Here is a 26,856-nt window from a genome sequence, read left to right as displayed (position 1 = left end):
CAGAGGTGAGGTTTGAGCCGTGAGATTCACAGCCTCTTAGCTACTGTTCTACAACTGAATAGGATGAATTTCCAGAGAAGCAGCCATCTGTGTTGCAGCAAAAACAAGTCTTGTGGCACCTTAAAGACTAATACATTTATTATGGCATAAGCTTTCATGAACTAGAGTCCATTTTATCAGATGTACGATGAGGTTTATATACCCAATCATGTGTATGATTGGGTATATAAATACTCATACTCAGTCACTTACCAACTGAGGATAACACTTCGTGCATCTGATGAAGTGGACTCTAGTCCACAAAAGCTTATGCTGTGTTACATTTTAAGGTGCCACAAGACCTTGTTGTTTTTAGTAGGATGGTAACTGTCTTTGGTAGCTCTCATAGTCCTTCTGTCATTGCAGAACCTCGAGTGAATCAGCCCCCTGTGGCCATTGTATCACCCCAGTTCCTAGAGATCTCATTGCCGACCACATCTACCGTCATTGATGGCAGTCGTAAGTACCTAATGCAACCAGTGCCATTTGCTCCTGCAAACACCTGCAAAAAGTCACTTACAGGAGGCAGAGAAAGACAGTCTGATAAGGAACAGGATACATGGCTGGTGTATCAATTGAATCCATTCAAATCATACAGTGTATGTCAGTCAATTCTTGGGCTTGCTCAGCCTTGCTACCTACCAGTCTTCCCTGCCAAATGCATTACTTAACCCAGACTTTTATAGTTAGAATTTCATGCTACTTTCTTAAGATAAGCTTGAACTCTGCCTTTGAATTTCCACGGTTGCACTATAATGCCACACTGACAGATTTTCATGAAGAGCTTCTTATGCATGCTCAAATGTAAGCCATGCTTGTTGCTTTCAAGTGCACGAGAGGCTGTGGTGCAACTTTGCTCCATAGTAATGATTGCAAATGGTGAGGATAAGATAGCATCTTGGGCACCTGGCAGAGGTTCCCCAGCACCTCAGGCTCAGAGGTCTTTCCCAGTCCTGCTACTGAGGTACTTTTAGCTGGAGATACCAGGAATTGAACCTGGAACATTTATGCAAAACATAGACTGTGCCCCTGTGTTGTTGCTCATCCCTAATTAAATCTGACAGTCACATTTCTGGGGACTATAATTGAAATTTTAAAAGCTGTTTCTCATACATTCCACATTAGCCGTAACTTCACAGTTTTAAAATAAGATTAGTTTTGTTGCTTGTGAAAGGAGCCATTCCTGGACTACAACCTCAGAACAGTTTTAAATATATTTTAATATCTCTTGAACTTATTAGGAAGGTGGACTTTAAAAAACAACAACCCCAAACTCCCCTCCTTATTGTCTGTTCTCATTGAATTAGAAAGTACCGATGATGACAAAATAGTCAGCTACCACTGGGAAGAATTGAAGGGGCCTCTTCGGGAGGAGAAGGTATCTGCAGACACCGCTATCCTGAAACTGACCAACTTGGTACCAGGAAATTACACATTCAGGTAAGAAACCATCTAGAATCATACCTCTGGTTTGGATTTTCAAGTCCAAAACACGTTAATCTAGATTACACAAACTAATTCACAAAATCGGACCTTGGAGCAGCAGAGAGTGAATTCACCTGTTATAGCCTTCAGCTAATTTTCTTTAGTTCACATAAGTGGTCTGCTCATGTGAGGATATAGCACATCAGGTGGCAACTCACAGAAGAAACTGGCAGAATTCTTTGCTTCCTATCAGCCATGTTTTGTAGCCCCCCTAACCACAGAAGCTGTTGCTGTATTCATAGAATTGTCAGCTCCCATTTTAAACTGTTTTATGTGACTAGACAGCCCATGTGAACTGGGAAAAAATAGTGGAATAATGTACCATGGATTAGCCCAACTTCTTTCCTCTCTAAACCTCTCTCCCCACCCTGCCCAGCTACATCATTTTAAAAATAAGATTTGGCATAACATACCTATTAAACTGCACCATGGATATCTCAAATGGATTACTGGATGGGGATAAAAGGTTCAGGAACAAATGGATTATTCTAACACACTAAACTGAAATGAAGAAATTTGGTGCAGATATCTTTAGAAGAGTTTCTTTTATCAAAGGTTCAAGACTGTTAGAGAACAGTTCTCCTGTAATAGTTCAATTTTCTTTGGATTTAGCATCTGTTTAACAGTTACAGCAGAAGGGTTTTTCTGAGTGCATCTGGCATTTGCTTTGTAGTAGAAATATTCAAAGGGTTGAAAAAGGAAACTATATTACTGATAGAGGTGTCAGGGTTAAGCCTAATAAAGAGGTTTTTTTTTCAGTATACGCCATATCCACCATCCATGGTTAAGCTGCATTGTGTTTTCCATTTTGGTGATGGTGGGAAAACGAGTATAATGCTTCATAGATTCTCTACTGCTCTAAAGAGTTGTTTCCAGGGTTGCTTTGTCAATTACTTTAAATAATTAACTACTTGCACAGCTCCTACTACAGGCCTCTTCCTAAAGAGATGGTAAGTAGAGTGAATGATCTACAAAATCCTGGTTGCACAGGTATCTTGACTTGTATTTTGAAGAGTGCCTCAGGCCTTGGATCGTACATTTGATTATTTCAATTGCAAGGACTCTCCAATCATGCTCCTTTTTAAATGCTTAATCAGGGTTTTCAGTTGTTTAGGAAACGGTTTCTTTAATGCTTTTTGAGAGCCTTTTAAAATGTTATTTTGATTTTGGCATTGGATACTAGCTTCAGAACAAAGTGTTTATAATTGCAAGCAGTCCTTATAAATCGGGCTACCCACAAACTTGTATTGTCGCCGCAGCTTGCAGGTTCCATGTGGGTGTAATTTAACAAGAGCAACTGAGACTCCCTCAATAACACACAAGACTCACTTGCACAGAGCTGCCCACGCTAGATGGTGTACAAAGAGTATTAAACTGCTTGAATTTTAACTTGTGTCCTCTTTCCTGCCCCCTACTCAGCAAAGTATTGCTAGGATATTCCTGCATATTGGCCATATCAACAGCAGCGGGGGGAAATGAGCAGCATAACAAGAAGTGCCTGAACATACAAAGCTGCCATACTGAATCTGACCATTAGCCCACCTGGCCCTGTGCTGTATATTCTGATCTTCATTCATTTGTTTGTTTATAATATTTATAGGCCACCTTGCCGGACAAAGTCCGCTCAAGGCAGCAAACAACAATATAAATATAAAATTATAATAATTATATATTTTTTAAAAACCCAAGTTAAATATACAGAAAAGCAACAATACACTAAAATGTAATCCAGCCAGTACTAAATAGTTTTGAAAGCCAAAGCAATAAAGCAGTGACATGTCCAATAAAAAGAGAGTTGTTAAAAGCCACTTGGAACAGGTAGGTTTTTAAAAACCTCTTTGAATACCATGACTGGAATGACTGGAATACCAACAGCGCATCCTGTGGGAGGGAGTTCCATAGAGTAGGAGTCACTACTGAGAAAGCTCTATCTCTAGTGTCTGCTTGTTGGAGAGATCTTAAAGGCAGGCCACAGGCAAGGCCTCCCAGGGCTGATCTTAAGGCATGGGTAGGTTCGTTGGGGTGCAGGCGGTCCTTCAGATAATCTGGCCCCAAACTGTTTAGGGCATTTAGAGCTCAAAATCAGCACTTTGATTTGGGCCCAGAAATGCACTGGCACCCAGGAAAACTAGTACAGATTACATACTAGGTCGGTGGCAGACTATCAGTTGTTTTACTTCTGCCACAGCAACAAATTCGGCAGAGGTTGCACTTGGGCCAGAGGTGAGCACATATTGCCCACCCCTGTTTTAACTGCAGAGCTTGGGGACTGATTGAGACCCAAGGCATACAAAGCATGTGCTCTACCACCGAACCAGGGTCCTTCCGTGTTAAGGAGGAGCTTCCTCTTGAGGGGTTAAGATCTACCTCTGCTGATTCAACTGCAAGCTTTCCCCTTGCTTGAGGATTTGTTAGGCAGCATTCTTTGACAGTGAATTCCATGGGACAATTGTCTGTTATGTACTTCCTTTTGTTTGCCTTAAACCAGTGATAGTCACTATTTTTTCAGGTCGGAACCACTTTGGCTCCATGAAACACCATCAAGGGCCACTTGGGACCCTTTCCTGGATCATGGGGGGACCTCTCCCCCCCACCCTAGTCAAGTGGTAATGCCCTGCATTGGACCCAGCTGGAGGCCTAGGGGGCAAAACAATCTACCATTCAGATGTCCAGCTCATTTTCTGCAGTTTAATTGAGACCCAGTCGCTGTATCCCATTGAGCTCTTCGCTTTCAATTCTGACCCTTAATATTCCTCTTTCTCTCTCCTTTAGCCTTACTGTGGTGGACTCAGATGGTGCCAGCAACTCCACCATTGCCAGCCTAACTGTGAACAAAGCAGTGGATTACCCACCTGTGGCGAATGCAGGCCCTAACCAAGTGATCACACTGCCCCAAAACTCCATCACCCTCTATGGGAACCAGAGCACAGATGACCATGGCATCGTCAGTTATGAATGGTCCCTCAGTCCCAACAGCAAAGGGAAGGTGGTAGAGATGCAGGTAAGATCATTGGACATCGCAGTTATGCCCAATCTGAGTGGAGCCAACTTATTTTCATACATATTTCCAATTATACTTAAGTCAAGTTCATCTGAAGAAATTCTAATCCCTGTAAACATCTGTTTCCCAACTACATTCAATGTTTCCTTCTCTAATTAACATTTAAAAAATACAAATGTATGCTCAAACATCATGCAACTAATAATTTTGTGAGGGTATACCCTGCTGGATCAGCCATATTATCCTTCTAGCCTATTTCTGCCTGCTGTGCTAATCTAATCTCCCAAGAATGTGTTAACGTTGACATTTTTCAATATTTTAATATGATTTTAGCATGTAGTCAGTGTCTTCCATTGTTCCTTTTTTTGCTTTCACAACAGTCTTGGGAAGCAAAAAAAGATGGAGAGCCTGTGGCACCTTAAAAACAAACCTCTTCATTGCAGCATGCATTGACCTGGTCCAGGTGACATGACATCCCATCATGTGTTAATTAACCCTTGAGGGGCTGTGGCACATGCCGCCTGCCATTATGAATATGCAACCCCTCCTTCATGGGTTGCTGTGGCTTGTCATATCCTCTGAACCCGGCCACATTCGAAGGTTAAACAACCCCCACATAACCCACAGATATTGAACCCTAGAATAACCCTCCGTGGCTGGGTTTGGATGACTCAACAAGCCACGGGAACCCTCAGTTGGGGGCTGTATATTCATAATGGCGGATGGCATGTGCACCGCTGCCGCAAGGATTAATTTACCCAAGATGAGCTGCCATGTGACCTACACTGGCCTATTGTCTTTAAGCAAAGCCTTACTTCATCTAGTGCAAATATGCTGTTATAGAAGCTAACACTGCATTTCATTAGCTTGTATTTAAGGTGCTAGAAGACACTTTTTTGTCATCTTTGCTGCAACAGATTTTCATGGCTACTGCTCTAGGTCGTGTGAAGTAAGTTAACCTTCTCCCCATCACCAACTGGGGAACTGAGGCCAGGAAATAGTGACATCCTAAGGAAGCCTTCCTCAACCTGGTGCCTTCCAGATGTGTTGAACTACAACCTCCATCTTTCCCAGACAGCATGGCCAATGGCACTGAAGATCCAGGTTGAGGAAGGCTAACCTAAGGCAACCAGTGAGTCTCTTTTTGAAGAGAGACAGACAGACACTGTCTGAGAGAGGATCACAAGGAAGTTCAAAACTGGAGCAAAGTAGTCATCTTTCTTGGAGAGTTCAAAGCAGTTTGTGTAGCTTGCACCCTCATCCAACTGTCTCCTCTGGTAACCAGGTTTTTATATTGTATTAAAAACTTGCTAGACCTGTTTGATTAGGGGTGACAGTGGGGCAAAATGTGTGTGAGTGAGTGAGAGGCTGCTTTCAACTTTCTTAAAGACGTATGATTGTGTCCACCCTTTAAATTGTTACGATTTTTTAAAAAATGAAACAGGTTGGCCTCTGGTTTTCATACTGTCAGAATACACGTTTCTTGCTCTCAGTGTTTTCTTGAGGGTTGCCTTTCTTCAACTTTCTGGCTACTCCCACCCTCTTTAACCCTTGCCTCTTAGTAACTAGTCGTTCATAAGAGATACATGTTCTTGATTAAATCTGGCATCCTTGCTGTCACTGACATATCTGTTTCTGTTCTTTGTAGTAGTATTAATATTTATTCTTATTTTTTACTCAAGGCGATGTACAAAATATAATGCAAAACAAAATCAGACACAGCTTAATCACAACAATTTACTACAAAAAACAGAAACCTAAAGCTCCAGTAAAATACATGATAAAATCAAACCCCTATAGAAGTCCACTTAAATTTGCTTATTTATTGAGAATATTTCTATACCTGGCCATTTTCAACAAAAAGTTTTGAAAATAGTTTTCATAGTAAAAGGTGGCTTACAAACATGTTGCAATAAGATTTATTTATTTATTAACTATATTTTATACTGCTTCTCATGTGAAACAAATCCTGAAGCGGTTTACAAAAGAATAAAAACAAGCCAAACAAACAAAAATGACCACATGCACACACACAAAGGTATGATGAGGCCCAAAGACAGCTCACAGCTGGGGGAAAGCCAAAGCAAACAGATATATTTTAAATAAATACCTAAAGCATGCCAGCATTGAGGCCTGACATGCCTCAAAGGGAGATCATTCCACAGGGTGGGTGCCACTACAGAGAAGGCCCATCTCTGTGTCATCGCTAAATGGAAATCTGTAGGTTAAGTTGGTTACAGTCTCAGCAGGGGCAGGTTTTTCTATTTAGATCTTCCACCCTCTGACAAAGGAACAGACTCCCTCATCTTAAGTGTGACTATCTATGCAGGTTCTGGCTGCGTTGGAGAATAATCTCTTCCTGGAAGCATCCATTTCCCCACCCCCACCCCCCAGAATACCGTTAGTGGGTCAGCTAACATTCAAGCCAGGAGGACAGGGCTGCTCTTGTTCCCATACGGTTCTCCCCTCAGACAACTGACTTGATTGTCCTCCCACCTCACTGATGTCAGTGGCAGATGAGCTCAGCTACACCTGTTGTCGCACAGGTCTTCACTCAAGTTAGCTGACTAAGTAAGGTTGTCTGAAGCAGGGATGGGGAACTGCCAGCCCATGGGGTAGATCTGGCCTGTGGCACATCCTCACCTGGCCCATGGCCCCTCCTCATTCCTGCTGCAGCTTTCCAGCTTACACACACACACACACACACACACACCTGCCCAGTGACTTCTGATGCTTCCTTCCCTGCCCTCCCCAACAGAAGGGTGAAGAGTGGGGCACCTTGAAGCAGTGGCATATATTTCCCAAGCATATAATTATCCAAACATTTTGGATGTTCAAGGTTCATGTTGCTGAATCCCATGTATGTTTACTCAGAAGTAATTCCTACTGTGTTCAAGGGAGCCTACTTCCAGGTAAGTATAATAGGATTGCAGCCTCACAATGTGCCATGAGCCTCCCTTAAGGTAGCCTGGTCAATCACTAAGGAAGACAAAGCAGAAACCAAGATAAAGAATGGAAGGCAAGCGGGATATGACATTTCTTTTCTTTCTAATATTGGATAGAATTATCACCCACCTTGGCCCAGCATATCAATTCCAGACCTTTAAAGTGCAATTATATGCATGTTTAGACAGCGGAAAGTTCTACAACTCCCAGCATGCCCCAGCCAGCATGGGAGTTGTAGGACTTCTTGCTGTCTAACCATGTGCATAGGATTGTACCTTTAGCTGCTTGATAATATTGTAATGAATTTTCTTTCTTTTCCCTCTTTGCATATGGGGACTTAAATTTTGGAATGTGTTGTTTCAAAGGGAGTGAGGACCTCAACTCTGCAGCTCTCTGCAATGCATGAAGATGACTACACTTACCAGCTGACAGTGACAGATTCCGCTGGCCACCAGTCCACCGCTGAGGTCACAGTGATTGTGCAACCTGGTATGCTTTAAGAGGCAGTCTTTAGTGTAGAAAACTCCGAGGTTTTGCAAGAGGGATATAATAGTTTCTAAGTCTCGGAACTGCTGCTTGAGGGTTGATATCTCTGGATTGAAAGTAGGGGAATATAAAGAAGCAGTGTGTGGGGTTGGTATGGAGGGCAGCTCAAGGGCATGATCCAGTTAAGCGTACGTATTTTTAAGCCCCATTTATTTCAACCAGTGAAGCTGATGGGACTTAAAAGCACTTAACTTTGGATATGTCCTTTATTTTTTGGCACCCTGTTTTCCCCAAATAGCAGTGCAGTCTGTCCCCCACCACCTCCCACTCCCTCCCAAACTGTTGATATATCACAAAATAGCTTGGAAATGCCCTCAAGTTTTAAAAGCAGCTTGCTATACAGCACAGAGAACTGCTGTTCGAGAAAAAGAGGAACATCTAAAGCCCTGCTGGAGAGCAGAGAGAGTCTTACAGTTCTCTGAATTGTGTGCTTGGATCCTTGGGGGCAATCTGGCTCCATGAAAATGCCAGCCTGATTTCTGTGTTCTCTGTGTGTCATCCATTTTGTGAGGAGACAGGAACCTGTTGTCATGCTGATCCAGAATGAAAGATTCAGGATTTTGGGGGCTGGCAGAGATGCAAGAAGCACTATCTCTTAACTATAGTTAGGAGATCAGGAGCAGCCTGTACATCTGCTCCCCACCTGCCTTAACCGGCTTTCCTGCTTAACCAGGATTCTGGTTATGTGATGCATAACACGCGAGTGACCAAGTGTAGCAATTCCAGAGTAACCATCTAGTGTGGAAGCACCCTTGAAGTTTATGTTGGGTCCATAGCTCTGAGAGTGGAGCGCATGCCTTGCATGTAGAACAGCCTTTCTAATCCTAGTGCCCTCCAGATATTTTGGACCTCAACTCCCAGCCTTTCTGACCCTTGGCCATGCTGGCTGGGGTTGACAGGAGTTGAAGTCCAAAACCTCTGGAGGGCACCAGGTTGGCAAAGGCTGATGTAGAAGGTCCTAAGTTCAGGTCACAGCCTCTGTGGTTAAAGCATCTTGGGTGGCAGGGCCCCAGCCCTGCCTGAGACTATGGAGAGCTGTTGGCAATCAGCATAGGTATCACTGGGCTGGATGGACCAATGGTCTGCCGCTATAAGGCTGCGTCATATGTGGCTATCCCTGTTTGTGCCTCTCCATGTGAACACCCTATTCAGTGCCTTCCCTCTCTCACTTTTTCACCTTTTGCTCAGAAAACAATAAGCCCCCCAAGGCAGATGCTGGTCCAGACAAAGAACTGACTCTCCCTGTGGACAGCACCACTCTGGATGGCAGCAAGAGCTCAGACGACCAGAAGATTGCCTCCTTCCTTTGGGAAAAAACACGGTGTGTGTGTGTGTCTCATACATATGCCCTCACCCATGAAAAAGAAAAACTAGACACAATTCCCCTCCCCTAACATACACTTGCATGTTGTAGGCACAATCATAAACAACACAGGTTCAAAATTATGCAGAGCTGGCCGAGCCCAGTAAGGTAGTACAGGTGGTTACCTAGGGTTGTACACTTTCGGGGGCTCTTGACTAATCAGGAAAATCTCTTGAGAGGAATACGTCCTGCCACCTTGCCCCCCATTGGTCTGATGCGTGGGAGAAATTGTGTCTTGCCCCCAGTTTTTCCAATTGCACCCCATTTTCTCTATATTCCATGCAAGTGAATGGAACAAAAGTCTCTTGTTTTCATTCCTATCCCTTGTACAGAGGGGAGAAGGGTCTCAGTGGGAAAAGCTCCTGAGAAGAAACACCACTCTGGCCCAACCACATACAACAAGATAGAGGAAAGAGTGAAACTGTATTTTGCATAGACCACCAGGTAGCTTGAGCTGGCCCTATCATTGGGCATCTGGAGAAATACCCCCCACCTCATCCCCTTGTTTCTGTGTCAAGAGTGTCTGTCACATGCAGCCTGATTATTTTGGGGTTTTGGCCAGAGGCCCAGATGGTGTGAAGCTGGAGAATGCCAACAGCAGCATAGCCACAGTGACCGGGCTGGAGGTCGGGACGTATGAATTCACACTGACTGTCAAAGATGAGCGGAACTTGCAGAGCCAGAGCTCAGTTAATGTCATTGTCAAGGAAGGTGAGTAGCTGGAAAGCGCTGAAACATTTTGGTGGCCCTCGGCTAAAAAGCCTCAGGCAAGGCAGATCTTCCATTTAGGGCCATCCCTCTGGGGATGGTCCAGGAGACTGTGTGGTGTAGGGGGTAATAAGAATGGTGGACTAGGACTGGTGAGTTCTGGGTTCGGTTTTCCACTTGGCCACAAAGCTCCCTGGGTGGCATTGGGCTAATTGCTACATCTCGGTCTAGCCTAACCTACCCCACCAAGTTGGTGGCAGAACATAATCAGATAAATAAAAATATTTTATTCCTTTAAATATTGTATTTTATATTTTTAACTGTATTGTAGTCTTTTAATTGTTGTAATCCACCCAAGAGCGTTGGTTATTGGGTGGAGTAAAATAAGAAGAATAAAAAGAAAATCTGTTGTTGTTGTCGTCGTCATCTTCATCACCAATTTACCATATCCTGAGCTGCTTGGAGGAGGAACAGGATACGATTATGATGACTAAATAATTAAGAAGTCATTATCCTTGTTTTCTGTCTTCAATCAGCTCTGGATTCTAGCACCACCCAAACCATGCTTCTCCCTGTCTCCAAGCCACCAGATCTAATCATTTCTTCTTGGGCTTTTTCTGAGAAAGTGAGGTTCAAACACTGTGGCCTGTTTAGATACTTCAGCAGTTTATTTTTCTCTTAAGATACCTTTTTAAACACTAGAAGCTTGAAGAGCATAAAACAAAGCTAAATTCATTTGCAAAGCCAAGCGTTTAAAAAGAAGTTCTCTAAGAACAATGGAACTCTACCTTCAAGATGAGGGCAGTTGATCATGATTGCCTGTCATTATTATGGCTCATTGTTCCTGCAGCACTTTTCAGTATACGAAATGTTTTCCGATTGCTTTCTTGGTGAAACTCACAACAACCTTGTGAGGTACTCTAGGCCAGCTATACTATTAGCCACCCTCCTAGGGTGAGCAGCACTCATGGCTTCCAGACTGGGGCTCCAAGTGAACATCGGCAGCCCATTCTCCTCTTCTCCCAGACTTTAAGCTGAAGGGAGTCTGAATCACTGAGCCATGTGATGCCTGCACAGATGAAGGTAGGTAAATGGATGAGTAGCAAGTAGGGTTTTTCCTACTAGCTTGGATGGACTAAGATACATTGACCAGGTTTGCACGATCACAGAGGGGGAAATAAGCCACAGTGGCTTATTTCCCCCTGTGCACGTGCCTGTTGCATGCTGGGGGATTAGCATTATTATCCTTGGCAGCGCAACTTGTCATGTCGTGCGAACCTGGCGATAGTGGCTTGTTGCCGTGGGTAAGAAGCCACTCTGAGCCCATGGGCTGTTGTTGAATTCTCAGTAGCATGTTTCCCTGTTGCTGGCATCCAGTGAGCAAAGAATTTTGCTAATGCTTGGGGCAGGACTTACTTCCTTCCTTCCTTCCTTCCTTCCTTTCTTTCTTTCTTTCTTTCTTTCTTTCTTTCTTTCTTTCCTTCCTTCCCTCCTTCCTTCCGTTTTATTATTTTGGTGTCTTTGCATTCTGATCCTCTTTCCTCCTTTTTTTGCTCAGAGATAAACAAGCCGCCCATGGCAAAGGTCTCTGGGAATGTCATCATCACCCTTCCTACAAACACGGCAGAGCTTGATGGGTCCAGATCCACAGATGACAAGGGAATTGTCACTTTCCTATGGACACGGGATGAGAGCAGCCCTGCAGCTGGGGTGAGTCATCTCAACGTTACTACTAGCTTTTCTGCAAAGTTTACATCTGTGTAAGTGCCTCATCAAAGTTCAGCAAACCCAGGGAAATGCTACATGAGCTGCTCCCCTTAGCCAAAGAGTTAAAGACAGTAGAGCATATTGATACTTTGTTTTGTTTTTTGGAGCCTGGAAAACCTTTGTAAAACCAGTAACACAGAGGAGCTCTCTGGAGCTATGTAATGGAAGCTAAATTCCCAAGGGGAAGCCATGTTAGCCTATTACAGCAAACAAAACAGTGCATTGTGGCTACTAGATGCTTTTGTTTGTATAATGGGAGTTGTACATCGTTTGCACTTAAGTTTTAAAGCTGTTCCTCCATCATTTGTGGTCCTTTGAAATGTCCTTAATTTTTTATTTTGTCATGCCTGCGATTGCATCTAGTGATGAGTGCTTTAAAAAAAATCAAAGTCCTGAATGTTGCCACTGATTCTAAAGGTCAGATGCTGAGAACTATGATAGTATCAGTGCTCTGAAGGTCAGCCATTCCTTCAAAGTTCTGGTTACAAAAGGCCACCTAGAAAGAGAGGGCTGCTCTCACCTTTCTAGACCCCTGCCTCTAGGTTGTTGGCTAGAAGCCTTGGAGGGCATCCTGTCCTGCTTCTAAGTCCCCTCTGCACGGAGGAGTCTGGGACCTCTTGTGAATAGGTGTGTGGTGTGTGCTTCAGGGAACATCAACTCTGGAGCTATGGCTGTATGGATGTTGCCCTAGACCTCTCCTGGACCCTGAATTTCTGAAACATCCCATTGTATTGCACAGGGTTGAAAGGTGTGTCACTCACCCTTGTATATTTTTGTTAAATACAGGAGGTGTTAAACAATTCAGACCACCATCCAGTGCTTTTCCTTTCCAATCTGGTGGAGGGAACATACAAGTTTCATCTGAAAGTGACTGATGCCAAAGGGGAAAGTGACACGGCCAGGGCCACGGTGGAAGTAAAACCTGGTGAGTTCCTTCTCCGTCCCCTGATGTGGATCAGATCATCTTCTGAGAAAACTATAACTAAATTAAAATACAGTATATAATATAATTATAAAAATCATTTAAACATAGAACTTCTTCAGCGTTCCAAGTACTTGCAAACAGTATCTTAGTAATTCATATAACAGGTAGGCCAAAATGGCTAACTCTCAGTTGCAGATTTGGGGCTGAGGTGGAGGTAGAGAATGGCTTCTCTAAGGCCGTCCAGTGACTTCATGGGTGAGATGAAGTTGGGGACTTCCCAGCTCATGCTCAAGGCCACTACATTGCACCAGCTTTCAGGACTTGTGTTGCATCTGATAACATGACAAGGTATTATCAATCCTCTGGATGTTAACTCAGAAACAAACGATAAGCAGGCAAATCCTTTTATTAAATGTGCAGCACACTGGCCAAACAATACTGGGTCCCTGTGGTTTCACATATAGCCCCCTTTGTTAACATTTGCTCTATACTATGCCATGTTTGCATGAGTAGGAACCCCACTGGTAATTAGCTGCAGTAATAACTATTGTGATACATGGGAAAGAATTTATGACCGCAAAGCACTGATGATAGGGGCAGTATCATTGACCTGTTTTTTCATAGCCAAGGCATGGTGTTAGGGAAGACAGTTCCTGAGGTTAGATTTAGAGGAGAGCAATTACAAGGGGACAAGACAGGGAGCACCATAGAATGGAAGAAAGGATTGGGGAAATGGGCAAAAGGGAAGGAGTTGGCTCAGCATGGGATTACCAAACAGTCTAGCTGCCAGAAGCCATGCTTTTCCCCCTAGAGGGTTTCCAAAGACTGAATCTTCCTTGGATGCTCTGCCCATCCTGTCTATTTGGGCCGGCCTCTATGCTAAGCTGGATGCAAAGATTCAGCAGCATGTTCATTTCCTCATCTTTCTTTTGGGATGTTTTTAATTGTGACCCATCCTGGGGATGGGGCAAGCTAAAATTCCAGATCAGTCAAGGTACACGATTGTGGTGTACTTGTGCATGAACATTCCAGCTCATACCTCTGCATTCTTTCCAGATCCAAGGAAGAACAACCTTGTGGAAATGATACTAGATGTGAACGTCAGCCAGCTGACAGAAAGGCAGAAGGGCATGTTCATCCGTCAGATAGGCGTTCTGCTAGGGGTCTTGGATTCAGACATCACTGTACAGAAGATCCAACCTTACACTGAGCAGAGGTAAGAGGCCATGGAGGGGTTCTTTAATCGTCCACTTCTAAGACAGTTAACTTAGTTGCACCCCAGGAGGCACCAGCTGCAATTTGCTTATTTTAAAAAACAGAGGACTGGAATATTTTGTGGGCAGGCATGTGTACACATGTGTTCATATCTGTACTTGGACAAAAGCTCATTTGTATGTGAGGGATCATGAGAATTTCCAGATGTGTACATAGTTTCAACAGCAAGCCTGTTGAAACTATGTACACCATGTGAAATTGTACTCTCTGTGCGTTGACATAGGTGCCATCTTCTCTGCAGGATTAAGGTCAAGGGAAGCCTGTTTTTCCAGCTTGCAGTTGAAGCTGGATTTGCACAGTAATGACTAGATGGCCTGTGTATCAGTCACGAAGCCACCACCACTCCTTCGTGGCGCAGATTTTAAAGTATTTTTAAATAAGTGTTAAACGTGAAGAAAAAGAAAGAAAGCACCAGACAAACATTTGAGCAAACAACAATGCAGGTGTTTAAAAAAAGAAAGAATCATAGAATAGTAGGGTTGGAAGGGGCCTACAAGGCCATTGAGTCCAACCCCCTGCTCAATGCAGGAATCCAAGTCAGAGCTTGGACTTCAAGAAAACAAAGTAAACAAGCCTTCCTCAACTTGGTGCCCTCCAGGTGTATTGGACTGTAACTTCATCATTCCAAGGGGGAATGATGGGTGTTGCAGTCCAACACATCTGGAGGTCACCAGATTGGGGAAGGCAGAAGTAGACAGTCCATTTGAAGTACATGGGGAGTACATTCATTTTTGTTACATTTTATTTGCATATAACAACCAAATCAAAACAAGAGGGAGGAAAAAATTACAGCCTTAATACTGATACAAGAACATAAGAAAACAAGGGTAAAAGCATATTCAATCACAGTAGCTGTTCACAACACCATTCATTGAGGTGGGTGGGGAGGAGACATAAAAAAAGGTTTTAAGGCTTCTGTTTCAGATACAGATGTTAATATAAGCAGACCATATGTCTTAATAAGCATCCAGATGAAATTGACAACTGTACAATAAGTGTTCAAATGCAGCAAGAGCAGTAAGATCTTCAATTCACTGAATAGTAGGTGGTGGGTACTGCAGGTGGTGGATCTTTCCAAGCTTGGAGTATAAGCGACATCCCCACCATCTAGCAGAGCTAACCAGCTTTTTCTTAACCAGCCTCTGTGGTGTCAACCCACTTTTCAGAGCCAGTTATATGTGTCCTTTTGAGAAACAAAGGGGTGGGGAGGAGTATGTACCTCACAGCCAAAAAGCCTGCATCCACTCCTGTGTACATGTATGTCTGTTTTCAGCCTTAAAGGCCAGGATCATTCTCTGTGGGTGCGCATTTGTTTTTTGCTTTTTCCTGAATCACTTTTTCAGAAAAGTGGGGTGTCAGCTCTGCCTTACCTGCAAACCAAACCTCTTTTTGGAAAATAAGAAATGGTGTGTGGGGCAAGAGGAGGAAGGAATCCAGGCCTGGAGCTGTAGACTGCATTGTGGAGGAGGCGGAAACTCATGCTCCACAACACAAAGCTGTTGACTGAACCAGTGCTGGAATTAGGCACTCTCTTCTCTGCATGTACTCTCTTGATGGATGCTGCTGCCATAACCTGTCCGTTCAGAAATCTGGGCTCCCTCGCTTTCCCCAAACAGAACCTTCTGGTACAGAAGTAGTGTTTGCTTTTTGATGACCTTGAAAAACTTTTTTTCCCTTAATGACTTCTGCTGAGAAACAGAGGAGCTCTGGGCTTTCAGTTCTAACACTGTCTTTCCCCCCTACCCTCCTCCATTCGTGTCTCAGACCAGTCATTTACCGTTCTTCCTCCAAGTAGGAGAGGAAGAGGTTTGCTTCTGATCAATATATATTTGGCTGTGGTTAGGGAAGCATTAAGTAAATGGAACATGTCTGCATTTTCTTTTTTTTCTTCTCAGTGCTTTTCTTATTTTGAAGGAGCTGCTTCATCCGTGCCAGGTGGACAGGATGGGGTTTTGCACAACTCAATTCTTATGCTGCTGCTTTGGCTTGCTGGTTAACAAACAAGAAGAGGCCCTTCCGCCTCTTGTCCTTTATAAGCAGAGCTATGCATCTTTTGCTCTGGAAAAATCCAAAGTCTGCAATGTAAATAAATCATGCAAACAGAGCAGATGTGTGTGTACACAGTTCCTTGTTTTTGCATAATGATTTTGCTTCCAAGGTTTGACTCCTCAAAGTACTTGGATGTATTGGCAAAAAGCTTGAGGAATTAATGGAAATTTGGAGGGTGCAAGGGGCAAGAATCACTCTGCAAATCACTGAAGATTTTGTGTTATGGTAATATCTCCTAGTGTCCTTCCTTCCCACCCCTCCACAGCAACCTTCTATTTATGTTTCTTGCATCCCCAATTTTCTTGTTCATTGCAGCACAAAGATGGTGTTCTATGTGTGGAATCAGCCTCCTCACCAGATCTTCAAAGGGTATGACGTTGCATGGACACTCAAAAGTGAGCTACGGAAGCAGCAGTCAGCCTTCCTCATCTTCCGGGCGCTGGAGATCAGTACAGTCAGTAAGTCAGAGGAATAGCCAGAGTGGCTGCTGTCCATCCTGTGTCACCTTGTACCACCACCTCCTCATGAGAAATTTCACTTTCCCTCTGTCCCAATTTCCCCTAATCCCATAGCTTCTTTGGTTCACCATAATGGTGCGGGGGAGGGGGGGCATTTTGCAGTCAAAAGAGATGCTGTTCAATGGAGTCTTGTTCCTTTCCCTGAACCCCCAGGTGCTCCACTGCCACCATGCACTGTGCAAAACTATTGGCAGTTTGCTGTTGAAGTTCGTCAACAAACCATCAAGGTTTGTCACTGAAATTAAATGGCAAACCACCAGTTGGCTGTTGCAGCAGCGAATTCAAGGGTCACTGGGGCTGTACTTAAGGCCAGGGGGGCACATATGGCCCACGGGCCGTGTGTTGCCCATCCCTGTGTTTGGGCTAGGCAAAAGCTCCTGACATGCAAGTTATGGGCTTGTTTCATAAGCAGACCACAGCATCTTGCAATAATGGGAAAGTCCACCAAGACCAAGGGATACCTTGTGTATACCTCCGCAGTAAGCCCAAGGCAAAGAACAAAGGGATGGCCTGAACTGGCTATCTTGAGAATCTAAAGTAAATGGGGAACTGTTTTAATCCCCATTCCTGCATGCTTGTCTCTGACAATGTCTGCGTATGTGTTGAGTGGGTATCCTCTCCCCTCCTCCCCTCTCAGCATGCCAGCTGAACTGTTCAGAGCATGGACACTGTAATTCCTTCACCAAGCGCTGTGTCTGCGACCCTTTCTGGATGGAGAACTTCATCAGAGTGCAGATGGGTGATGGCGAGAGCAACTGTGGTAGGTACATTCCATCTTTTCATCTCTCCCTTATGAATGGAGCAGGCTCAGCAAGAAGTTCTGTACCAGGAGGAAGCGCCTAAGGGCACAATCCTCTGCATGTTTAGACAGGGAAAAAAAGTCCTACAACTCCCAGCATTCCCCAGCCAGCTGTGCAGAGGATTGTGCCCTTAGGCGCTTCCTCCTGGTACAGAGCGTCTTGTGCCTGAAATGCAGCAGAGTTGGTGTCTTCCGCACTGTGGAGATAGCGGCATACTGTGGAACATCAGGCAGAAGGCGGCGGATCTCAGTTTGCCAAAGCCTGGGAAGCGCATACGTTGCAGGCAGGGGAGTGCTAACTCAGTGCTCATAAGGACTCTCTCTGACATCATAAGTTTCAGAAATCAACTGCAGTGCTGTATCTCATGTCTTCAGTATTGACCAGCTGCTGGCCTTGTCTTGAATGACAAGCAGGGGAAGGCTCAGTGGTGGATTTCACCATCCCATCCCCACATGAATGTCCAGTTGAGACATCAGCAGCAGTACTGGCATCTAGCCTGCCTGTGCATGACTGTGTTTGTAACTTGGGCAGAGATCTCAAGCCAGCCTGGGCACCACTTCCAAATGTAGAACTGTAGAATATCCACTTCCTGAAACTCCTTGACCACTTTCGCAGGGGCCTCAGTTCATTCAACCCATTTTTTATTTGTATCCCACTCTTCTGCTTATAGGCTGCTTGGAGCAGCTGCCCCTACAGGATTCCACCTCCAGTTCCCAGGGAGCATAATTCAACCTCCAGATAAGCGGCTCCTGTAGGATGTTTTGCCAAACGCCGCTGGGAGCCTGATTCCTGGCAGTTCACGAAACACTTTCTTTCTCCAACCTACGCAGACCTACTAATGTTGTATAGTGCATGTTAGTATGCAGCTGCACAGGACGTGGGACATGACAGGATAAGCCCCTGTGAGCCAATAAATGCATATTTGCTTACAGTCTTGCTGGGCATTTCAAGGAGGTGTTAATTTTAAGTATCCTAGTTTAGAGTATTATTGAAACCAGAGTTAGGCAGCCTGATGCCTTCCAGATGTGTTGGATTATAACTCCCCAAAGTCCCAGCCAGCGCGGTCGGTGCTCAGTGTAGATGTAGAGCAAATAATCTGCAGGGCACCAGGTTGCCTGATCTAAACCAGGGTTAAATTGACCCTGATTAACTACCTACAGTTAGAACAAACCACAGTTCTCTAAGTTCATGCATAATGGGAAGCTGGTTGTTCCAAAGTAAAAGGGAAGCCTTCATTCTCCACGTTGCGGGGGGGGGGGGGGGAGCATGTGTGCCTAAGGCTTGGTGCAGCTCATTCACAGTCATCTAGAACCAAGGGTGCACAACCCTTTTTTTTTTTTTTGCCCTGAGGGCTTTATCTGGGGTATGCTGGGAAGCCAGGGGGTGCATGTGTGTGCACGTGCACGCACACATCCATAAAGGAAATGTTTACCTATCTGGACATTTTCCCACCACGCATACAAAGTATAGCTCCCTTCTGTGCATGGTTGTTCTAAAGTCAGTCCTACTGCAACAACTTTCAGGCATGCAAAAGGCAGCTCAATTCTAAAATGTAAAGGTATTTAAATACCCAGCAGGGTATTTAAAGTTTTAGTGCCTCTTTAAATTGCTCTTATATCTTATCACTGATCAGACATAAGAATGGGTTTTTTTCTGCTTACCACTGAAGAAAGGCTCCTTTCTTCAGTATTTCTCAGGTTCTCCTTTCTGCAGTCTTTCCTGGAAAAGTGGGAGGGGGCTTCATAATCCACAACCGTGGGTTGTGTGCCCCTGTTCTAAACCATGGTTTAGGTTACTGTCTGAACTGGGCTACCGTCAGCCAGGCCAGGGCTATTGCCAAGGGCAATACTTAAGAGTATTGAAATCAGTCATGACTCCCATTAATTTAAGTGAGTCTACTCTAAATATGCATCACCGATGCAATGAATATGAACTTGAGCACACTCCGGGAGAGAGCGCAGGACAGGAAGGCCTGGCATGCTATGGTCCATGGGGTCACGAAGAGTCGGACACGACTGAACAACTGAACAACAACAACAACTCTAAATATGACTAAGTCTGGATCCAACCTCTGATGTGCGTGCTCTCCAACCCAGGGTCCCTGAAGTCGGTTTCTGAGAGCTAGTGCAGCATTGGAGCTGGAGACATAGGCCTAGCTATGAGCTGGAGGCTGAAATATAGCAGGAAAAAGGTACTGTGGCTGTCTTGGCCAGCCCAGGGCAGAAGGCCAGGCTCTCAGGCCTACCCGGTTCCATATTTCCTGCCCGTCGCTGAAACCAGCGTTACATTCCCCCATTCACCCTTCTGTGTCTGAAGAAGGCTCAGGGGCCTCAGTGCACACACACACTCCCCATTAGCTAAATCCCAGCCCCAGACCAACCATGAGGCTCCTCGTTCAAGCCCCACAGTCGGACGCTCAGATCGCACTTCTGTGCTTCTTGCAGAATGGAGTGTGCTCTACGTCGTCATTGCATCATTTGTGATCGTGGTCTCCTTTGGGATCTTCTCCTGGCTGGTGGTCTGCTGTTGCAAGAAGTGAGTATGCTTCCAAGCACTTTAAACACTCCTCTTTTGCCTTGACTCTCAGCTTAAGTGCTAATCCTCCACAAGTGTACTGCACCTCCTCTTAAGTTTCAACCTGTTTCTTTTCTTTTTGCTTGTCTCCTTAAGACGTAAGGGAAAACCCAAAAGGAAGAGTAAATACAGGATCTTGGATGCCACAGATCAAGAGAGCCTGGAGTTAAAACCAAATCCCAAAGCAGGTAAGACATCAGAAAAGAGGTTAGCACTGGCAGAATGCTGATGCAGGCTGGTTTCTTTGCACCACAAGGGTTTAAAAGCTCAGCATAGGAAAGCTCATAGCTATGTGGGTGTTTGCTTGAAAGCTGAGTTTTTATCGATTCAATTGGGTCCATTCCTCTCAGACATACACAGCACGTCAAGATAGTTGCTAGTAGTGTAGTAAAATCGGGGCCACCTCTTCTTCGAGCACTATGAGCATGTTCAGTGGTGGAGGAGTTCTGAGAGGGAGTTCAAAATAACTTTTATGATAGCCCTGTCTGTCCGTTCTTATTTTTAAAGTGATCAGCCTGGGCTTTATTCGAACAGCATGGTGACTAGGTAGAGAGCTGAATATGCAAGTCTGCCGTTATCACTGATTGTCAAGTATTGCAGAAACGGAAAGGTCCTAAGCCTCACCCTTTTTTTGCTGCAAAAGTGATATACCAGGAGTAGAAATCTCTACTTTAGCAGGCAGTGAAAGGCACCTCAGAAAAGTGACAACCAGAGGGCATTTCTGAAAACTTGGGTTATGCTTAATGATGGGCTGAACTTGGTGAATTTGTTATTTCCTCAGATAATAACAAAATCTCCCATGTAAGCTCGGATTACAGTTTTCCCTTAAAACGAACTCTTGTCCCATGCAAATGAGCTTCTGCTCATGCACAATATCAAAGAACATCTTGGGAGTTGTAGTTTGGAAACGTGTAGAGTGTCATGATGTCATGCATCACCACATTGCGTACCTCCTTCCTGACTGGTTGTTTTCAAATGACCTCTCACAGAAACACTCCACCAACCAGCAACAGTAAGTACACATTTACTGACTGAACAAATATAAAAGAATGTACTATATGAACAGTGATGACCAAAATCCGATCCAATGAGACTGAGAGAGAGAATGTGACATCATCACAGTTTATCCTAAATAAGAAAAGGGTTAATCCAACCAACTCAGCACATGTGCAGAAATAGTGTTGTTTAAATAAAGACTGCACATGGTCAGAAGCTCACAATCAGTCCCAAACTTAATAGCGAATTCGTAAAACGCCAGGCCAGGCTTGTTAAAAGGGTGAACATTAAACAGGCAAAATTCAGCCAGCGAGACGACCAGTTTCAAAATACAGCAGCATCACTAGGTATGCTTCCTGCAGGTCTGAATGACCCCAGATAGCATGGACCTATGGTAATTTCCCCCATCAGATGTGGTTTGGAACACCTTACGTCTAAATGCTTGTTTTTTATAAATAAATAAAGGGCGGGGGATTATGTGCAACAGTTTTGCAGCAGGGGGGCACAGGATTCTGAGCAAGGATACAACTGTTCTGTGGTGTAATCCTGGCAGTGCAAGCCACCTCACTGTTGGTTGAACCAAAGCAAAGAGCTTTGTAACCTCAAGGTTGTACCGCCCAGAGAGCTTCAGCTATTGGGCAGTATAGAAGTGAAATAAATGAAGGAAGGAAGGAAGGTTGGTTGGTTGTAGAAAATGGACAAATATAAAATTACCATGACCTGAAAATTTGAAATGTTTGCCCCTCTTTTCTCTGAAAGGGCTGGGAGGGTGGGCAGGTTGTTTAATGCTAGAAAAAAATGGTCTTTAGTCCTTGTTTACTCACTGAAAGTAATGGCTTATTGTAGTATTATCTCACTGAACTGATGGTCCAGCCAAGTGAACAGCCCCTTAACAACAGCAATAGAGGGCACTGCAGCAACTGTTTGTGTCACCTGTCTCTTTTTGAGAGAAGCTTTGCCTGAGATTCCAGTTCAGCTACCATGTTCAGAGATCGTCTGCCACTGGGTACCAGTTGCTGGGATGCAGGTGGGACAGCTCGTGAGGCTTATTGCCTTCCTGCCCTGCTTGTGAGCTTCCTAGAAGCATGTGTTTGGAACAGAATGCTGGCCTTACTTAGATGGACCTTAGGTTTGGTCTCTCAGGGCTGTTCTTGTGTCTGTGCCCTTCCTGCCCGGGCCTTTCAGAGGGACTCACCCACCAAATGATGTTTTGGTTCAGTGTCACAATCAGTAGCAGGCTGGTGTTCTCAGATGCCAACGGTGAAACTAAACTTGTTTGTAGAGATGCCACCAAGGAAGTTTTCCCTCAGCCTTCACCAGTGTTCCTGTGGTGGGACCAGAGAGCGCTACCTGGCATCTCTTATTTTCCTAAAGGAGTATTGTTGCTCCCTCAAATGACGCTATCCTTTCCCCCTTTCAGCCGCACCTTTAGCTTTTGCTTTAGAAGGCTGTGGGGGAAGCCATGATTGCCTCTCCGCACCTCCCCCCAAGGGCTCCCATGACTTCCCTGCTTGTATCTCCCCACCATGTCTGTCTTTGGTGATGTGCCTGGCTGAGGAGGGCAACCTGATCACCAGCTTGAATTGTTTAGTTTGCTTGAGCTGCCTATCCAGACCCACCCATGCCCAGGGTTTGAGCCCAGCCCCCATAAGTTCTGTGACTGCCTCATTAGCTACTGTTTTAGAAAGATATGGGGGTGGGGAGCATGACCTGGCTAAAATCAGGAAGAGTCATGGATAGAGCTTGTGGGTTTCATTAAGGTCTCCCTTGTTTCTTTCCCCACCGCCACAAAATAATTCAAGAACTATTTACTGTCACTAAGGTCTCAAACCCTTTCATAGAACATGTATGTGGGACAACCCCCAAGTCTAAATGTGTGCAACTTAACTGAAAGCAAAGCCTTCCCTCATTACTGCTTTCTCCATGTTCCTTGCATTCCTCTGGAGCCTCTTCCTGTGTCAAATTTTAGATTGTAACCTCCTTGGAGCAGAGTCCTGCTGTCTTGTTTGTTACTTTGAAAAGCTACCATTCATAGTAGCATATAAAATAATATATGCACTAGGGATCTTTCTCTCTCTCTCTCTCTCTCTCTGTCTCTCTCCGTCTCTCTCTCTCTCTCACTTCCAGGTTCTTTTTAAGTTTCTTCTTGGTTTATTTTTAAAGGCAGCAAACGGAAATCCCAGGCCCAGAACACAAGCCTGATGCATTCAGAGTCCGAGCTAGATAGCGACGAAGCCATCTTTACGTGGCCGGACCGGGAGAAGGGAAGGCTGCTGCACAACCAGAATGGTTTCCTGCGCAATGGGCAGGTGACACCCAAGCCGAAGAACCAGCGGGAAGAGATCCTATAGCTGTGGGCTGTTGTTCATGATGGGTCAGCAAATGACGATGCAGAAAGCTGTCCTGCTCCTTGGTTGCACGAGGAGCCCTTGGAGACCAGCTGTGTTGTGTTCAGGAGAGCACAGCTAACGTATCACACAGAGACACTTTTTGTTTACTGCTAACCTTTTTCAAATTTTCAAGTTGACCTGCCTGTACTTGAATTTGGACTTCAAGGGAAATTTTGGCAAATGAAGCTGTGAAACAAAGACTGTGAAGGGTAGGTGCTGGTTCTCAAATGCTGCAGGACTTCACAAACACTCCTGTGAAAAGCGCCAACTCTTCCAGGACTGCAACATGGAGCCCTGCTCTACCCACCCCAAAATCTGTCGCCAGCCAGGGGGATCGCAGTCTTCTCCACACGCTCCCTCTTGTGGAGGCTGTTGGTCCGGTTTGCAAGAACCACAACTTGGCTCTTGCCCGTCTCGAAAGCTGAGATACCTCGGACTGTGTTCTTTCTAAAGCACTCACTCTGTTGGTTGCCCCCTCACCATCACTCATGGACTTCGCTTTCTTTCCAAAAAGCAAAGGGAGGCCAAGCATTGTTGTCTCCAGAGCAAGGGGAGAAACTGCCTTTTGGTCATGTTTACGATTGTAAAGGGTGTTTTCCCCTTTATGTTTTAAATTATTGTTAGTCTTGCCACTGGTGGAACAGAGGTGATGCCTCCATGTCTGTGATTCCCCAACTCCTGCCCCATGCCACAGCCCCCCGCATCAGTACTGCTTAACTTCTCCCTCTTTGTAGTCAATAACACTATAGGACTCTTCCAGTTGACAAATATCTTTGATACACTTCCTGTTTCACAAAATCCCTTTGCACAACTTGAAAGAAGGAGTCAAAGACAAATGGGGCTGGATTGGTTCCTTTAATCCCCAGTAGATCAGTGCCTCTTTCTCCTCCACCTCTTGCATTTCCTTATTTGTTGTTGTTCGTTCCATGTCTACTGTGTGCTGCTTACATGAGCGGCTGGTTGTCCAATGCCACAGGGATTCGTAAAACCTCTCATTTACCCAAACAACCACAGGAGCCTCTGCTGAGCACTTTGTTTGATAGTTTCCCACACTGTACAAACCAGCTGCCCTCCCTTGTTTGGATCAATGGAAGATGCATAGTTGTGTGATCACTGCGTGTGTGATTTACTCTCCCTCGTCTTTCTCTTCCCTTCCATTTGTTACCTGCTTTATTCTCTTCACCATGACCTGCTTCATACTTAGCAAACATCCTGTCTCTCCATAAAGGTGAACACACCTATGCCCTACTCTTCCTGCCCCCTTCCGCTCCTCCTCCCAGTCACTGCTGCCACTGTCTAACACCAAAGGGCAACCCTTCCAGCTGCCTGCAATGTGAGGGGTTTTGTTTTATTTTATTTTTTTAAAACTGCAATTTCAGGCTCTCTGGGTCAGGGATGGTCAACCAGTGGCCTGTGGGCCACGTCCACCCCTAAAAAATTTTATCTGGCCCTCCAGAGATTGGCAGGCCCAAGTTGAAGACTTTGCAATACTAATTTTACTCCCTTTATTAAAGTAATAGGCGGTGGGAGGCAGGAAGATGAGAATGTTATACGCTGACATCCCAAATCAGTGTCTGGGGGGGGGGGGGAGTAACCTCTGAGGACACAGAAGTTGGCCATCCTTGCTCAAAGTGAAAAATAAGCATTCAGGTTCTCCTGGGTTCTGTTTACATTGCTGCACTACTGATTTGTGAAGGTGATGAAGAATAAATATGCTGCTCAGCTTGTGGGGGCATCTCTCCCCCTTGAATTGTAGTCAAGGCTGCCGTTGTCTTCTGTTCCCCCAGTATAGCTGGATGGCAAGCATTAAGATACCAGCTGCTTGAATGTTGCTTGAATGGTAATGGCTGCCAGGAAGTGTGTGTTTTGCCTCCGGTGCAGGGACAGGTAACATGGACGTTGAGAGGGAGGGACTTTATTCATTTATAGCATTTTTATCCCACCCTTTAGCCAAAAAGAAACTCAAAGCCGCTTACAAAGATATTTCTCAAGACAGTCTGAAAAGCGTAACACGAAAGGAAAGGGGATTGGGAGGAAGGAGAAAAAAAGCAAATTCAGGTACTAAATTCTTAGTTGCAAAGTTCATCAGGTCATGAACACAGTGAAAGGGCTGCTGCTTCCTCTCCTTTTGATGGCCTCATACAGATCCAAGCATGACACAGAGGTGCCAGGCTGCTGCTGCTTCTCCCTCTAATGGCCTCCTCTTCGTCTGGATAGAATGCCACCAGTTGGTGGAAGGAAGAGTCCTGTTGACCACAAACATTTGATTGGCTACTAAGGCCAACCAAAATTTATGGAACTGTGACTATGTTAAATCACTGGGAACTCAAGGGAAAGCTGGCCAAGATGAATGTATTCATTCTTTTGTGAGCATTTAAATTTAATCCGGACTGCGTAATAAATCATGCGATGATAACATCTACGATTAATACACTGCGGGTGTACTCAGTTACTTGCACAGCAACGAACGGGGGTTAAAAAGCAAGAAGTGCACTTTTTAAAATGTCTACTATAGTTGGAACTAACAGTTCAGCAGAAACTAGTTCTTCAGCCTAATTCAGAATAGATAAACCCTATATGAAAGCAAGGGGTTTCTTTGAGACAAAGAGAAATGATACCTGACCTCCGTGCTCACTTTTGCGACAGGGCTTTAAACAAGATGCAAGAGATCTATGATCAGGTCTCTGGTCTCTTTGTGGCTTTCAAGCCATACACAAACTGTTAGTCTTTTAAGTTGTCATGAGATTATTTGTTTTAAAAAGTGGTGCCATGTATACAACCCTAACAGTAACCAAAAATATTAGTGTGAGTCTTGCAGTCCCCTCTGCTTTCCTTGTACAATTTAATATCCTTCTTAATTTGCTGTGTAAGTACCCTGAGCCTCTTTTGACCTTGAGAACTGTTCTGCATGGCTGTGCATTATGATTTCCCAATTAGAGATTCAATGGTTACAATTTCCGCATATGTGGAAGCTAAAACACTGGAGACATCTGCTTTGGTTAATTCTGCCATCCTTGGTCAGAAATCATGTTCTGTTTTGTTCCCCCCACTCCCCACTCTTGCTCCCTGACATTCAACATACTTGTTCATATACACACACTCTGCACCAAACAAATTGGCTACAATTCAATTTTAAGCAGTTTATATTTTGTCTCCTCCTCCTTTCCTTTTGTCTGTTGGAGACCACCAATCTGGTGTGTTTCAAAAAGAAGCTTTTATTATGCAATTGACTTGCCTCATTCATGGAATTTTATGGGGGGTTCATTTGTCATTGTCTTGCAGTTGTAGCCCTCCCATGTTTTCCCACTGCATCCTATGCCTTTTTTCTTTCCACAAAAAACAAAAAAATTAAGTCGGGAAAGATGGAATAGCTAGCTCACAATGTCTTTTAACTGTTAGTGCTTTGGATTGTAGGCCCCTTCCAACCCTACTATTCTATGATTCTATGATTCTATGCTAGGAGCCATCCATCTG

At 44.6% G+C, this 26,856-nt stretch overlaps 1 protein-coding gene across 5 annotated transcripts in view; it reads left to right on the top strand.

Moving 5' to 3' along the window:
• The window catches only part of KIAA0319L (KIAA0319 like), an 80,375-nt gene extending 54,566 nt beyond the window's left edge, over positions 1-25,809 (top strand). For 3 of the 5 annotated variants that reach the window (XM_084815963.1, XM_084815962.1, XM_084815965.1), the window contains 14 exons: positions 406-498; positions 1,347-1,479; positions 4,297-4,525; positions 7,837-7,960; positions 9,206-9,338; positions 9,943-10,091; positions 11,647-11,798; positions 12,642-12,780; positions 13,837-13,996; positions 16,420-16,562; positions 17,260-17,382; positions 19,867-19,957; positions 20,093-20,184; positions 23,156-25,809. In XM_084815963.1, the coding sequence (XP_084672089.1) occupies positions 406-498; positions 1,347-1,479; positions 4,297-4,525; positions 7,837-7,960; positions 9,206-9,338; positions 9,943-10,091; positions 11,647-11,798; positions 12,642-12,780; positions 13,837-13,996; positions 16,420-16,562; positions 17,260-17,382; positions 19,867-19,957; positions 20,093-20,184; positions 23,156-23,343 (1,949 nt within the window). In that variant the 3' untranslated portion in view covers positions 23,344-25,809. Of the gene's footprint in view, positions 1-405; positions 499-1,346; positions 1,480-4,296; positions 4,526-7,836; positions 7,961-9,205; positions 9,339-9,942; positions 10,092-11,646; positions 11,799-12,641; positions 12,781-13,836; positions 13,997-16,419; positions 16,563-17,259; positions 17,387-19,866; positions 19,958-20,092; positions 20,185-20,777; positions 20,951-23,155 lie in introns of those variants that run through there. The other 2 variants (XR_014785166.1, XM_084815964.1) reach the window with 2 other exon arrangements.
• The last annotated feature ends 1,047 nt before the right edge of the window (positions 25,810-26,856 follow it).

Source organism: Heloderma suspectum, chromosome 10, assembly GCF_057233095.1.
Source record: "Heloderma suspectum isolate Gila_16-S chromosome 10, 16-S_ref, whole genome shotgun sequence".
NCBI lineage: Eukaryota > Metazoa > Chordata > Lepidosauria > Squamata > Helodermatidae > Heloderma > Heloderma suspectum.
This window is presented reverse-complemented; position numbering and strand designations above follow the sequence as displayed.